This window comes from Aquarana catesbeiana, linkage group LG04 (assembly GCF_042186555.1).
Source record: "Aquarana catesbeiana isolate 2022-GZ linkage group LG04, ASM4218655v1, whole genome shotgun sequence".
Classification (NCBI taxonomy): Eukaryota; Metazoa; Chordata; class Amphibia; order Anura; family Ranidae; genus Aquarana; species Aquarana catesbeiana.
The window spans coordinates 369,435,601-369,452,299 of record NC_133327.1 but is presented as its reverse complement, the minus strand read 5'-3'; the positions used below and the strand labels follow the sequence as shown (position 1 = coordinate 369,452,299).

Genomic DNA, 16,699 nt, shown 5'->3' with positions numbered 1-16,699 from the left:
AAAAGTTAAGTTTAATCCTTTACAATCACTTTAACTCTAACTGGAATGATAGCCAAAAGTATACTGTGGCCTGTGTGCAGTCGAAGAGTCTGCTACAGGAATCAGCTAGTTGGTCCCTGAACAATCTCCCTGCAGGGGCAGAAAGACTCCATATTTTCCTAGCATCAAGTACATTGGATGAGAATAGGAAAAACATGGATGTGGAACAAAAACAAAGGTGTGTATAGAACGGATTATGGAAAAGGTAATAGCTGAAACAAATGGCTGCATTGTACAACCCCTGGCAAAAATTATGGAATCACCAGTCCCTGAGGATGTTCCTTCAGTTGTTTATTGTTGTAGAAAAAAAGCAGATCACAGACATGGCCAAAAACTAAAGGCATTTCAAATGGCAACTTTCTGGCTTTAAGAAACACTAAAAGAAATCAAGAAAAATAATTGTGGTGGCCAGTAACAGTTAGATTTATAGAACAAGCACAGGGAATAAATTATGGAATCACTCAACTCTGAGGGAAAATTATGGAATCACCCTGTAAATTTTCATTACAAACACTAACACCTGCATCAGATTAAATATGCTTGTTAGCATGTAGGTAAAGAGGGTAAATCATCACGCAGTGTTGCACAAGATGTTGGTTGTTCACAGTCGGCTGTGTCTAAAACATGGACCAAATACAAACAACATGGGAAGGTGGTTAAAGGCGAGCATACTGGTAGACCAAGGAAGATATCAAAGCGTCAAGACAGAAAACTTAAAGCAATATGCCTTGAAAACAGAAAATGTACAACAAAACAAATGAGGAACAAATGGGAGGAAAATGGAGTCAACATCTGTGACCGAACTGTAAGAAACTGCCTAAAGGAAATGGGATTTACATACAGAAAAGCTAAAAGAAAGCCATCTCTAACACCTAAACACAAAAAAACAAGGTTACAATGGGCTAAGGAAAGGCAATCATGGACTGTGGATGATTGGATGAAAGTCATATTCAGTGATGAATCTCCAATCTGCATTGGGCAAGGTGATGATGCTGGAACTTTTGTTTGGTGCCGTTCCAATGAGATTTATGCAGACGACTGTCTGAAGAAAACATGAAAATTTCTACAGTCAATTATGATATGGGGCTGCATGTCAGGTAAAGGCACTGGGGAGATGGCTGTCATTAAATCTTCAATAAATGCACAGGTATACATTGACATTTTGGACACTTTTCTTATCCCATCTATTGAAAGGATGTTTAGGGATGATGAAATCATTTATCAAGATGATAATGCATCTTGCCATAGAGCAAAAACTGTGAAAAAATTCCTTGAAGAAAGACACATAAGGTCAATGTTATGGCCTGCAAACAGTCCGGATCTCAATCCAATTGAAAATCTGTGGTGGAAGTTAAAGAAAATGGTCCATGACAAGGCTCCAACCTGCAAAGATGATTTGGCAACAGCAATCAGAGAAGGCTGGAGCCAGAGTGATGAAGAGTACTGTTTATCACTCATTAAGTCAATGCCTCAGAGACTGCAAGCAGTTATAAAAGCCAGAGGTGGTGCAACAAATTACTAGTGATGTGTTGGAGTGTTATTTTGTTTGTTTGTTTTTCATGATTCCATAATTTTTTCCTCAGAATTGAGTGATTCCATAATTTATTCCCTGTGCTACTGGCCACCACAATTATTTTTCTTGATTTCTTTTAGTGTTTCTTAAAGCCAGAAAGTTGCCATTTGAAATGCCTTTAGTTTTTGGCCATGTCTGTGATCTGCTTTTTTTCTACAACAATAAACAACTGAAGGAACATCCTCAGGGACTGGTGATTCCATAATTTTTGCCAGGGGTTGTATTCAGAGTAGCATTTTTTTTTTAGACGCTATTGTTGATTGTGTTTTTCTTTTCCTTATTTGTTATTAAACTCAATAAATCACATTTAAAAAAAAAAGCAGAAAACACAGGAAAGGCATCTGTTTGCAATGTAGGAAGTATCTGAAAGGGAATTCAAACATACACAATGTTATCAAACTAAAATGTATGTGCCTACACTGCTGCTTTGCAATTCACATGGGGGTCTACTTAAAAAAATATATGTAATGTGACAGCATTCACACAGCCATCACTAATAATCCCCATCTTCTGTCAAAAATGTTTATTTCATGTGATTGTCAACTCCATCTAGTGGTCATATTGTGGTATTTTCCTGACTAGGGTATTTCAGGAAAATACCACACTATGGCCACTAGATGGTGCTAACAATCATAGGAAATAAACATATACATTATGGGGATTATTTATAATGTGTGTATAAATGCTGTGATGTTCGTACAGTAAATCTTTTGTATAAATAGACCAGTTACGATCAGTTAAATTTTAAGTCCAGCTTTCCAATGATATTTTTGCCCTGGATATTTTCTTTGTGCTCTCTGGCTTGAGTTTGAGCAGATTCTGTGCTTTGACCTCCTCGGTTCTCCTGACATACATCCAGAAAAAAAATAAAAAGGAACTTGATAAATTTAGAAGAGAAAGACATGGAAATATAGAGGCTGATTTACTAAAGGCAAATGGGCTGTTTGCTTTGCAATTTAATTTTTCTTTTTAGCTTAGTGAAAGTGATGAATATTCACTTTGCAAACAATACCCAATCACACGCAAAGAAAATAAAAGAACATTCTTTTTGTTTGTACATGATTGGATGATGGAAATCAGCTGAGCTTCACCTTATTCACTAAGCTGAGGGAATTTTTTTTCAAGGTGAACAGTCTATTTGCCAATCAACCACAAAATATAATGAAGACATTACAAAGTCTCCAAACTGCAGCCCACGGGCCAGATGCGCCCCTTAGCTTGTCTTTATCTGGCCCTTGGGGCACCATTTTATCCACTGACACCAACAATGGGGCACAATTCCTGTTGCTGATACCAACAATGGGGCACAATTCCTCCCCCCAACACCAATGATGGGGCACAATTTTTTCCACTGACACCAACGATGGGGCACAATTCCTTCCATTAGGCTCAACAGTGGGGCGCTATTCCTCCTACTAACACCAATAATGGGCACTATTCCTCACACTGACACCAACAAAAGGGAACAATTACTCCAACTGACACCAACAAAAGGGAAGAGTGCCTTCCACTGACACCAACAAAAGGGAACAATTACTCCCACTGACACCAACAAAAGGGAACAATTACTCCCACTGACACCAACAAAAGGGAACAATTACTCCCACTGACACCAACAAAAGGGAACAATTACTCCCACTGACACCAACGATATAACATTGTTTACCCCCACTGGTCGCCAGGACATTTTCTACTCCCATTGCCCTAGTCTAGCCCCCCTAAAGTCAGAAGTACAGTAGTAAACTGGCCCTTTGTTTAGAAAATTTGGAGACCCCTCTTCTATTGGAATGATGCTCAAAAGCAGATAGTGACAGGGTAGTTTCTGGGGGATACCATTCTGCATGGTTATATGCCTACCCTTGTTTTTTAGATAACAAGAGGTTCACAGAAGCGTTTGATTTATCCCAAGAGAAAGTAAAAAAAACTCCTTCATTTTAATGTGTGTTCCCATGCATTTGTAATGTGTTTTTGGTACGTTTGCAGTGCTTGTGTGCTGTGTTTTTTATTTTAAATTTAATCTTTTTATTGTTATTTATGTGCATTTGTGGTGCGTTTACGTGCATTCCAGAGTGTTTACATGCAAAAAATACAGCATGCTGTACATTTTTTAACCAAACATAAAAGGATTGCAATGGTGTAAACTAAGCTCATTCAATATTTCTTACATATGCATTCGTACTGCGCTTAAAACCATATTTGACTGTATCTGGTGTAAACCAATAAGGCTACTGGGGATAAAACCAAGATGGAAATTTGTCTGCTTTTAATGTAAGGTTTTTTTACTTTACAATGTTCTGTCCCTGTAATGACCCCATCATTTTACAGTGACCAGCAGCACAGCATGTGTTTTATGTCTGTGATGAACTCTCTTTTGTGTGTCTGCACCTTTTCTAAGCCGTATTTATACATTCTTTGAGTATATTTTGTCAAGGACACTGCTTGGTCTCAGAGGATAGATAGGTCCCCAAACAGAACGTGTCAGCAATTATGAAATAATAGGCCAGTGCAGGGGTAGTCAACCCCCGGCACTGGTGCCACAAGCGGCACACCGAAGCCTCTTTTGTCAGCACTCGACCCCCTCTCCATCAGCAGAGCAGTGCAGGGAAGTGTCAGTGAGACAGGAATGCATTCCAATTTAACCACTTCAGCCCCGGAAGATTTGGCTGCTCAATGACTAGGCCATTTTTTGCGATACGGCACTGCGTCGCTTTAACTGACAATTGCGCAGTCATGCAACGCTGTACCCAAACAAAATTGATGTCCTTTTTTTTCCCACAAATAGAGCTTTCTTTTGGTGGTATTTGATCACCTCCACGGTTTTTATTTTTTTTGCGCTATTAACAAAAGAAGAGCGACAATTTTGAAAAAAACACAATATACTTTACTTTTTGCTATAATAAATATCCCACATTGCCTCAGTTTAGGCCAATATGTATTCTTCTACACCAGAGGGGTGACAGCACCGGCATAGCGTCAGGGGTCGCAGGAGTCTCAATTGCAACCCTGCTCATGATAAAGGGGGGCCCGTGCGGCCTCCCTCTCACATTGAGTTCTATATCACTGTGTCATAGAGCAGAGCGTGCCTGTGTGTGAGTGGCGGAGGAAACCTGAGAGGCCGGTATGTGATGGGACAGATCTCTCCCCTCCATGCAGGTGCCAGGCAGGATGGGATCACTGAGTGGAGGAAGCAGGTCATATGTGGTGGGGAATGATGAAGGGGACAGGGAACTTTCCTCCTTCCTGCTGCACAGATCTTCTCCAACTTCTCCCCACTGCCTCCCAGCCCCGTTACCTTCCAGTCCCTGCCCCATTGTGAGCGGGTCCCATCCCTCTCCTTTGTCTCCTCACCTCTGCCTCCAAGTCAGTCCACGTGGATCTCTCCTTACCTCCCTCTTATCTTATACCCCCTCCCCCGACCTATCCTCAGTCAAAAATTGGGGGTGTGACACCATGTTTTACTACACCAGGTGACACCAACCCTTGTAATGCCACTGCATCTAACATATCCCAATCAGATAAAGCTTTACACTGTATAGCTATTGGTTGATCTAAAGAAGATTGTACTATCCAAATGTAATGTGCATGGCTAGATTGAGGTGAATACACTGATAAGTCTTTTGAAACTGTACTGCCAATTGTTTTGTTGATTTGAATAAGGGAGGTTCAAGATTCCCTTTCAATATATTTAGATGCAACTGGTCCAAAGCAAATGAATGTGCTAACATTACCTCTTTAATTCATGCTTTAGGTTATGTACTTTGTGGACTTCCATCACTGTGTGAAGAATATATGAAGATTGCAGAACAGATTGGGCTAATAAAAAATTTAAAATTAAAGCCAGATGTCATTATAAATATTAAGGTAACATATAGACACAGAGAACTGTTTATGGTTACCTATGTAATTCTTCCCTGAGTATACATGTTATGTTCTTCTATCTGTTGGTATACCATTTTCTAGTAACGCTCCATAACCAGAGATTGCTGGGACTGGACATTTTGATACCACGACAAAGCCCACTTTATAATGGCTTTGGTCAATAATAGTTGAAACCCCTGTGGCCACAAAAAGGATCACCGGCAAACAAATAGTATTTATGCCAATGTTTGTAACAATTTGATTTTAAGTTCAAAGAGAAACTTTCAAGTTAAGACTTTTTTACGGTAATTTTAAGGCTTAATTAAAACACATCACTGCTTTTTTATGTCTTATAAATGTTAGCCGTAATGTTCATTTTTAAAGCACCATTTAAAAATCCACATCTGCAAATCATGAGCCACTGAAATCTATATCACATGAAAAATGTGGACGTGCCACATTTAGGCCCCATTCACATCTCAGCGTTTTGTAGCTCGAAACTCCAAGAAGCTGGAGAAGAAAAAATCAATTATTCTTTATGGAGATGGTTCACATCTCCACTCCAACTCGCCTGAAGCTCAAAAAAGTTTTGTAGCTCGAATTGGGCAGATTTGAGCATTTTTGGTGTGTTTTTATTCCCATGCAAATGAATAGAAACACTTTTTTGTGTTCATTTGCGTGTTTTGTCATGCGTTTTTGTGAGAAGTTCTGCTCAGATAAAAAAATAGAAAAAATTAAATAATAATAATATATGAATACATAACTGTAAAATAAATACACAAATAACTAAAAATCATCATAAATTAATGAATATGTAATAACACACAAATTAATAATAATTAACCCCTAACCTTAAAAAAAAAAAAAAAAATACATTATTATTACTAAACATAATAATAAAAACAATAACAATAATAATACATAAACACCCAAACCTGAACAAAAAAAATACTAATAATAATTGTTATTATTATTTATTTGTTTATTTTTTGTTAGGGTATTTAGTTATTTATTATTTTATTTTATTTGTTTAAGGGTTAGGGGTTAAGGTTAGAGGTTAATTATTTATTTATTACTTAGTATTCATTTATTGAATGTATTTATTATTTATTTATGATTATATTGTATTTATTTGTGTATTTATTTTACATGTATTTATTAGTTTATTATTATTATTATTATTATTAGTAGTAGTAGTAGTAGTAGTAGTAATAATATTAACACCCTAGCCTTAACAAAAAGAAAAATAATAGCCCTAACCCCTAATCCTAACCCTAACCATAACTCCAAACCCTTAACCTAACGAAAAAACAATAATAAATTAATAATAATAATAATTAAAAACAGAAATAAAAGCTAATGTAAAAGCTTAAATAGCTGAAATACATAGCAACAAATGATGTAACAGATGATAGTTTTCTCTATTGGCTAATAAAAAAACGCCAAAGCTCAAAAACGCTGTATAAAAACGCACAAGTCATGTATAAAAACACGCCAAAATCGCTCAGAAAAATGTGCAAAAATGCCGGAAAAAAATAGAAAATTATGATACACTCAGGTGTGAATGCAGCCTTAAGGACACCGATGCTTGTTTTTTCCTGTTTTATCTCTATGCATTATTGTTCTAGTGTAAAACCTGAGATGCAGTTGAACTGTCCTACACGGACTACACCATACAGTGCACTCATTCAATGTCTATTTAACTGAAGTGTCCAGACAAGGATTTGAGCAAAAGACTGACGGGACAGAAGCAAGATCCAGACACAGGTTTAGTTTATCAGCGTGAAGACTGGGATCCTGCATTTAAAGAGAAAAAGAAAAAGTCTCAGGAAGGAGAAGAGGAAGGAGAAGAAGAAGAGGAAGAAGAGTTTGAGGAAGAGGTAACACTATAAAACTGAATTAAAGCTTTTTATTTTATTTTCAATGAATGGCTTTGTGATTTCACCTATAAGCCCTCATGCACACAGGCTGTTAAAAAAACGTTATGAAAACGCCAGTATCTTTGCAGTGATTTTTTTTAACTTTTTTCAGCTTTTTTCAGCGTTTTTGCAATAGCGTTTTTGAGCGTTTTTGAGCGTTTTTGATCGTTTTTCCGCGTTAGCGTTTTTGAGCGTGTTTTTTTTTTCAAATTTTTTTTTTTTTTTTCAATGGATCAAAAACGCTAAAAAACGTTGGTGAATGATGTTTTTGAGCATTTTTGAGCGTTTTTGAGCGTTAGAGCGTTTTTACAGCTGAAAAACGTCTTTCAGAACCCACTGGTCCTGGGTTTTTTTTACAGCTTAAAAACGCCTATGCCACTTGCAGCTCAAAAACGCCTAGGTGGGCATGAAGCCATAGACTAACATAGACAGGCCTTTTTAAGCTGCAAAAAAAGCTCAAATAAGCAGCTGTAAAAACGTCCGTGTGCATGAGGACTAATGATGTCAGATTAGCCAAATATAAAGAACATCAGTACATCTAAAGGCTCCTGTGTGCAAGTCTAAACAGGTCCAAAATTAAGTTACTATGCAATAAAGAAAACCTCTTAACGTAAAATAAGAAAATACATTCTGCCATTACCACCTCTGATTGAGCCTTGATATGCTTACATGCTCTCCCTCCCAGACAATGCAGCTCACAGTGGAAGGTTTTCAGTCCAGAAGGTGGGACTAAGTGTGGCCAGGTGATCATTGACAAGGTACAGTTTTGTAAATCAGCAGTGACATTGCTGATAGCCATGCACCCCTTCAACATCTGTTTAACCTCAATGTAGTGAAAACAGGTACAGCCTACATGAGGGTGACAATACTGAATGTAGAAGCAGTGCAGCAGCATTGTCACCTTATCATAAGTTGCATAAGGAGGACTTTGCTGGCAAGAGCACTAAATATTGTGAGACTTTGCAGGAATATTAGTGTCAAAAGCGAGGACTTCCTGCTGTGTATCTGAAAATCTTCCTTTCCCAATGTACAACTTGGCTGAGTGAATTACGGTAAATGATTTGTTGTTATGCATTTATTCTTTTAGGGAGAAGAAATTGAGAACTTTAAAGAAATCTTCGATCGGCTTGTGTATAGACCAGAGGACTTCCCAGAAAATGTTGATGAACGTATACGACTTTACAAAGACACTATTTTACGCCCTGTGGAGGTAATGCCGCTGTGTGATTTATTATTATATGTATTTGCAATACAAAGATTTGTGTTACAAAATACCGGCACCCAAGAATAAAAAACAATTATGGGATTTGAAGTTTAATGATGTATGCAAGTCTGTGAGGTGTGCACTCTGCGTTCTAGTCAAAGCAATCCCCACTGATCTTGGTGGAAGGCTAATTCATCAACTACTTTGTATGAGTAAATAAAGGCAGTTGCTTTAGGAATTTAAATGTACTGATTTGGTGGTGACAATATGTCAGAAAGCACAATGACTCTTAAGGTCTTTGTTGGAACATATTTGTGAATTCTAAGTTCTGAATTCCAAATCTTGAGTTCCGAATTCTAATCCACAGAACAAATAGAGAGAAATCTCAGCCGACGCACACCAAATAAGCCCAGTGTGTAATAAGTGATAGCAGCCTCAGCCTAACTCCATCCAGGCAACTCCTCCTGACATGGAGGAGGGCTTAGTCATGGAGCTAAGGTTACACGCTGGGCTTGTATAGTGTGCGGTGGCTGAGATTTTTCTCTTTTTGTTCTGTGGATTACATGGAGTCAGGGCAGACTCCTAGCCTGCCCTGCACCCTCAGTGGAACACACAGAATAGGGAGGGGAACATAGATGCCAGAACGGAGACCCTAAAGTCGGTTTAGGTTCCAAATTTTAAGTTTCAAATTCTGAGTTCCTAATTCTAAATTCCAAATTCTGAGTTCCGAATTCTGAATTCTAATGTTCAAATTCTTAATCCCAAGATCCAAATTCTGAATTCCTGTTCTGCTTCCCCAATCTAAGTACTGCAAGTGTGATCTCTATAACGATCCAGTTTTGGTGAGATAGCTATAACTTACAATCTCAGCTGCATTGGCAGACAGTTACTTGATCCAAATAATATCTTGCAGATCTTCCCAGAAGAACATCAGATAGGTCAAAAAATCATAGAATGTCTAGCTCCAGCAATTGCATGTACTCAGGACAGAAACTAAAAGCATGCTGAAAGGGGGGTGGGACTAGCAATGCAGAACATCTAGCTAAGAAGTGAGAAAGGGACACAATTATTTAAAGGCAAACAGACAACAATGCATTTGTTCCAAATTCTGAGTTTCAAGTTCCAAAATCCAAGTTCTGAATTCTAAGGTAAGAGTTCTGAACTTGAGTAGGAAGGTGTCATGTGGGCTGGAGCAGTTGAAATGCGTTGGCGGTAAAGAAAAGGAGAAAGTGTGTTACTAAAGCATTTGAACAACATAGGGAACAATTTATGCTGACTTTTAAGGTTCCGCCATTGGATGGTTACAAAGTTTAATGCAGTTAGGGAAGGGAAGATGACTACTACCACTGCATGGTACAATTCTTTTGTTATATGTAAGTAAGAGGGAGGGTTTTGTTTTTTTTTTTTGTTTTTTTTTGTTTTTTTAGGAAAGGGATGTAATTTGTATTAAAAGAATTGATGCCAAATGATGTAATAACATTGCTCTAGTGTCAATGGGTTGAGAATGCCTGATGCAATACTTGGAAGATTTTAACTGATGATAAAGCAAAAAGCCTAAACCAGCTGTATGCAGTTTGGATAAATGGCTCTATAAGGCCTTGTTCATACCATGGGCAGAGACATGCTTTTTTTTTGCACCTGTCTCTGCAAGGGCACAAAGAGATTATTTGTACCCCATTCACACCACAACACTGGCATTGTGTGTATTTTTTATGTGCAAAAATATGCTACATGTATGCATTTTTTTAGTGGGAAAAAAACTCCCATGACACTAACATTGTGGTGAGACCAGGGCAGATAGAAAATAATTGTTTTCTTTGTGTTCTTGCAAGAAACCTTGTTAGAAAAACACATGTCTCTGCAAATGGTGTGAACAAGCCCAAAATATTCTATGCAAATCAAAACTTCATGATTTTCTATCAGTTTTTATGCATATATGGTGTGAATGAGGCCATATGACATTTACCTAAAAGAGGTAAACAGTTCACATCTATGTGTTTGAACTGTATGTAGAGCTGTTTGCCCGGAGTTCAACTTTACAAAGTAAACAGTAACCTGCAAATAAAGTATCCAAATAAATCTTTTTTCATATTAAAGTATATTTTTTGTGTTTTTTCATCAAGACAATAAAAAAATTTGCAAAGTGTCCTTCCATACCCGTTAACAACCAATACAATTTCAAATTTGCTGATGTAAATTAAACCTTGTAGGTTCAATGGTTGGTTTGCAAATTAATGCTCTGTGCACTGCCTTTATTCTCTTGGGAACCCTATGACAATGATGCATGCCAAAGATAAATCCCAACTTCTGCTTTAAGTGAGTCTCTAAGTATGCTAAATGTACAGTATATTACAGCAACCTATCAAATTCAAACCTGCACTTATAACCATTCAGAGAAAAGTGGTGTACCCTTCCTTCACCCAGCCAATGACTAAAAAAATAATGCACACTGACAGGTGAAAATTACATATAAAATATTAAATATGAGTGGTAAAGCTCATAAAAGAATGTTAAAAGAATCAAGATCAGTGTAAATTCCCAGGCACTATTTTTTTTTTTTTTGCAATGTCTGGCAATACTCATCAAACCTGACCAGAGGTCCCTGATATCTAGATGCCTAGGTCAAAATCAACAATCTGAGCATGCATCTATTAACTTTAATGTACAACTCTGTGACTAATATGCCTACATAAATCTTTTTTTTTTTCTTGGAACATATTTGTTTTTAATTTGGTACACTGTTTTGCAAAAAAAAAAAAAAAAAAATGTTTTGTTTTTTTTTAAATATAATTATTATATAGACAATTGTACAAACGTGGAGCAAACATTTCATTGAATCTTTTAATTAAATTTAACATTTAATGAAAACTTTTCATTGTTTCTATTTTTTTATACTGTACTGTCAGATTTATTTAATACTGTAATTACACTGTATATATACATGGCTATACAGCAGACAGCTCTGGGTGCCAGCATACATGTTTGACTTCTAGGGTCCTCTTTAACTTTACATGTTTTGTTTATTTTTACAGTATGAAAGTTAGATTTGTACTTGCGTTTACTTTTACATGTTACTTACTATTACTTTAACACAAGGAAGATTGGCACGAATCAGACCATGCTCTTTTCTTTCCTGTTTTTTTCCTCTTTAACTCTACGTGTTTTTACTTTTACAGTATGAAAATTAGATTTGTAATTGTGTTTACTTTTACATCTTACTTGCTATTACTTTAATACAAGCAAGATTGGCATGAATCAGGATGTGCTTTTTTCTTTCCTATTTTGATTGTATACGTTGAGAAGAATGCAAACATTACAATTATACAATATCTCAAATTACTGCATATTTTAGGAGAAATAATATTTTGTTGCATTATAGGATCTAATGATTGATCATGACCCTCAATATCTAATAGAACTTGATGGAAATAAAAAGCCTGAAGAATTATTTGTGGTAAGTTTTCCATTATTATTCAGTAAATGGGTAATAAACTAGAATGTACTGATGTCCACATTTTGATTTGTATGTATTATTTGTTATATAATTCCTTGTCATTTTTTGGTATGCACTTGGATATTTTCTGCTACAATTCGGCGTAAGACAGCTAATCTTTTACTTATTGCTAATCTCCAATATTCAGTATAAGACTTCTGTCACACAAATGTGCAGCCAATTAATCTAAAATAAGCTTTGGTATTTCTACTCAGTGATATGGGTAAGACATATCAGATCTGATAACAACATTTACAGTCACACCCGTATCTTATTAGAACTGTAGGTGTTATGGTGGGTCTATTTTATTTCAGACATCTTGTTTGCTGTTTTAACAACTGAAGCTTGGTGCTCCTAGTTTTTGAAGCAGGGGGTCACAAAGAGTAATACCGTGTCCTAAAGCTAATTTCACCCTAACCATCCCTATAATCTTTACCCTAGCTCAGTGATGGCAAACCTTAGCACCCCAGATGTTTTGGAACTACGTTTCCCATGATGCTCAACTACACTGCAGAGTATATGAGCATCACGGAAAATGTCGTTCCAAAACATCTGGGGTGCCAAGGTTTGCCATCACTGCCCTAGCTCATACAATAACCCTTCCTTATATATACAGTATGTATAGCTGCCCTGTAAATGGTAAGATGTCTCAAAGTTTTACTGGGTGATTATGAAATGAAGCACCCACTGGGTTTTCATATTCCTTGCTAGCTGTTGTAATGAGCTCTTCCCACTAGGATTTCTGGCTCTGTGTCCCCCATAATAAGCTTTTCTAAAGTCAAATGAGTGGGACTCACTATACTGATTCATTCTCATTTTATCTAAAACATATAAGTAGATCGAAAAAGCAGAAGTCAGTGAACACCCCCTTAATAATGGCCACAAAAGGTATTCAGGGCCAGGAATTCAGGTTCCAGGTACCAGGCTCTCCAAGTGATAAAAAAAAAAAAAAAAAAAAAAAAAAAGTTTAAGGTGAATTTGCTTTAATTTTTGCTTACGGTAATGCATTTTTTAATATACGTGCGCCAGGCCATGTTCTCCAGACTTCAAGACAGGAGCACATCTGTTGTAATTATAACATTTTAGAAGCAGTGCATTGGGGTTGATTTACTAAAACCGGGGAATGCAAAATCTGGTGCAGTTGTGCATGGTAGCCAATCAGCTGCTAACTTCAGCTTGTTCAATTAAGCTTTGACAGTAAAACCTGGAAGCTGATTGGTTTCTATGCAGAGCTGAACTCTCTCTAGTTTTAGTAAATCAACCCCATTATGTCACATGTATCTGTGCAGAAAACTGGAAAACATGCATTTATTATGGGTACATAAAGACTGGTTTGGAAAATACTACTTTAGTGTCTTGTTTAATGGATTGTCCACCTGCAGTTTGCTTTTTATGACCATCATTCAAAATAAATAAATAAATAGATAAATATTTTTAAGTAAAAATAAATAATGGGAATACACATTATTATATTATGGAAAAAGCGTCACATTGATGATGTCAAACAACTTTATTCCAGCTAGAGAGGGCAGTTTCTAGGTGGGAATCATCATCATGTCTTGCATTGTGGAATAATGGTGTTTGACATAGGGACATCATCAGTGTTTGTCTACTATTTTTTTTCATAGTGTATCTAGAGCATGGATGGCTTATTTTGGCCTGATACCCTATCCTCAGGAGACTACAGGAATTTATTAGCTTCAGATTGGTGAAAACTTTCCTGTTCCCTACCTATTATTATATGTTTTCATTCATAATTTATGTTGCAGTCTATGTTGGCTCGTCTGGAATATCTGGGTCTGCGTCATGGAGCTGTGGTGATGAAACTCTACAACCCTGAAGAAGAAGAGTCAATAGAAGGGCTGGATGGTGTAAGTCAAGGGTCTTTCAGCTTTTTACTCAAAGGGCCAGTTCATTGTCTTCTGCATCAGGGATCAGTGGAAGTAAAAAACGCCCCTGTGTTGGTGGTCAGTGGGAGTAATAAATGTCTCTATATCAGTGGTCAGTGGGAGTGATTAATAGATAGTACCCCATTGTTGGTTTCAGTAGGAGGAATAGATTTTTATCATTGGTGTGAGTAGGATTTGGAAAGCACACCTTCACCCCCCACCTGGCACTGGTGTTCAGTTGCACTTATCTTTGTGAAGGCTCTATGACCTTTGGAGACCCTCATGATGATGCCATGCCACAATGTTCCAGAGCCAAAGACTCACTGCCACTCTGCATTGAGTAGCTCCCTCCAGCTTGCAATAAAAATTCCCTGCATGCAGGGCCTGGTTTACGGCAACCAAAACTCAAAACTGACATCTTGCAAGGTCATGAGATTGATACTTCATAGTATAAACTAAAAACTGTGCTTTAACTTGTAGGATGAGCTGTTGCGGACCCTTTCAGGTTACCATATAATCGCTCCAAGATATAGGTGGCGTAGAAGCAGATGGGGCACACTGTGTCCTGTGGCTCTGAAAGAAGGCTATATACAGAAAGGGTTACCAGAGTTTGCTGTTAGGTGAGTTGGAACCTAAAGAGTTTACAATGTTGCTTTATTTTCTATTATTGCATCAACATTTCTATTGTACCTGTTTTTTCAGTTTTCTAGATAAAATGTATCTAATGTCGTCTGAGGAATCACTTAAAAAGTTCATGCAGAATCCTCGTCCATTCCTTCTTCCTCCTATGCCTCTGCCTCCTTGTAAAGTTGCTGTCATGGGGCCAAAGTCTTCCGGGAAAACCACCATTTGTAATTTACTAGCCCAAAAATATTCAGGAAAGGTGAGTACATATGATATTTAAATTGAAAAAAATATATATTTCTGTTTCATTAGCAGTGCAAAGAAAGTGACATATGCAACACTTCTTTTACATCTGTGGCATACTTAAGACATTAAAAGGTAACAGGTAAGTGTCCTTGTATTAAAAGTCAGCAGCTGAAATATTTGTAGCTACTGATTTTTAATAAAAGAATACTTACCTGTCCAAGAATCCAGTGCTGTCCCCATCCTGGCCGGTTCAGCGCTGTCATGTGGAAAGCCGGCTGTGACTCCTAGCAGCCTCACAGCCGGCTTCACTCTGTGCATGCGTAAGCCGCTGCGTGAATGGTCCCACATAATTGGGTACCGACTCCCCCACCCCAAAAACTATAAATGTCCAAAAGTGTCCCAGTAACTGAAATGTTATGTACATTGAATATATATTACACATGTTACAGTACTTATTTGTAAAAGTCTTCCTTGTGTGGAACTTTAAAAAACCCTTGAGACAGCTGATATCATGTATGTGGTATTGGCAGCATCAGCAGACTCTGTCACTCAAGGGATGCTTTATAGCGGGGGGTCAGAAACCCGTAGATCGTTGCCAGGTGACTGGCAAATCGCGACCTGCAAATCCTAACCTGCCATTCCAGAGCATTAAACAGAGTGCAATGCAGAGGGACTACCTGTAAAGTGGGAGCTATAGTAGGGAGCAAGATAAGCCAATGCCTCCTCTGTAGTGCTGGCTCCTGTCCTATGCAGACTGATACCAACTGCACTCCACCTCTTATCCCGGATAGCAGTCCCCAGAGTGGTGCCAGCAGCAGGAAAGAAGAGATCAGGTCAGTGTGAAGCAATACACTGGGCATAATAGTATAGGGCTGCTTTCACACTGATGCGCTGCGGTTTACCCACACTCTGGGTGCAGTGCAGTGTACCTGCAGCTTTCCTGCGGGTTTGCTGTGCTTAGCCGTAGACTTCTATTATATCCTGTGTGTTTGGTGCTCTTTCTGAAAGAGCAAAAAACTTCTGAATGCAGTTTTGGTGCACTTTTGGAAAGTGCGCCACACCTGCAGGATATAATAGAAGTCTATAGCAAAGCACAGCTAACCCATGAAAGTCACAGATGCACTGTGCTGCACCCACGGTACAGGTAAAACTGCAGCACATCAGTGTGAAATCAGCCTTATAGGGGGCACAGAACAGTAGCCCCATACACACTATCAGATTTTCTGCTGTTTTTTTCCTTCAGACTTACCAAAACCATATGATATGAGGTAAAATCTTAGGAGTTTCAATTTGTATGCAATCAGGAAGGCCCTTGCACTACATGGTTTTGGTAAATCTGAAGACAAAAAACAGCAGAAAATCTGATAGTGTGTATGGGGCTTAAGGGTTCATTTACAATTTAATTTTGGGGGGTGGTAAAACCCCATAGTTAAGATGACTTCTTACAACCCCCTACTCAACCCCACCCCTTTTAGCTGCAGTGGCCAGGGGTGTACACATGTCGCAGCCTCAGCAGGAGTTATACACCCTGTCTTGGTTGCTGGGTGTAGCACCTGCCAAGCATGACCCATTCAAGTGAATGAAGTTGCTTAGCAAGTGTCATGCAACCTTGTTCAGTACAGCAAACGAGGGGTTAAAGCAGGCTACATTGTGTTGCATTCTCACCTCCTGCTTTAACCCCTTGGACCCCGCAGAAGCATACAGTTGCAGGGCGCTTTCAGAGTGGCCCCATTTACATGAATGGGTCCCGATTGGCAGGTGGTAGCACCCACCGAAAGCAACAGGGGGTTTAATATGTACACCTTTGGCTGCTGCCTCGGCAGCTAAAGGAGGTAGGGATTTGGGGTTGTAAAA

General features: G+C 38.1%; 1 protein-coding gene across 1 annotated transcript in view; it reads left to right on the top strand.

Moving 5' to 3' along the window:
• Positions 1-16,699, top strand: part of AK9 (adenylate kinase 9) — a 162,697-nt gene that overhangs the window by 42,100 nt on the left and 103,898 nt on the right. The window contains 7 exon segments of the mRNA XM_073627060.1: positions 5,361-5,473; positions 7,180-7,350; positions 8,477-8,599; positions 11,973-12,047; positions 13,856-13,957; positions 14,456-14,595; positions 14,678-14,858. Coding sequence (XP_073483161.1) covers positions 5,361-5,473; positions 7,180-7,350; positions 8,477-8,599; positions 11,973-12,047; positions 13,856-13,957; positions 14,456-14,595; positions 14,678-14,858 — 905 coding nt within the window.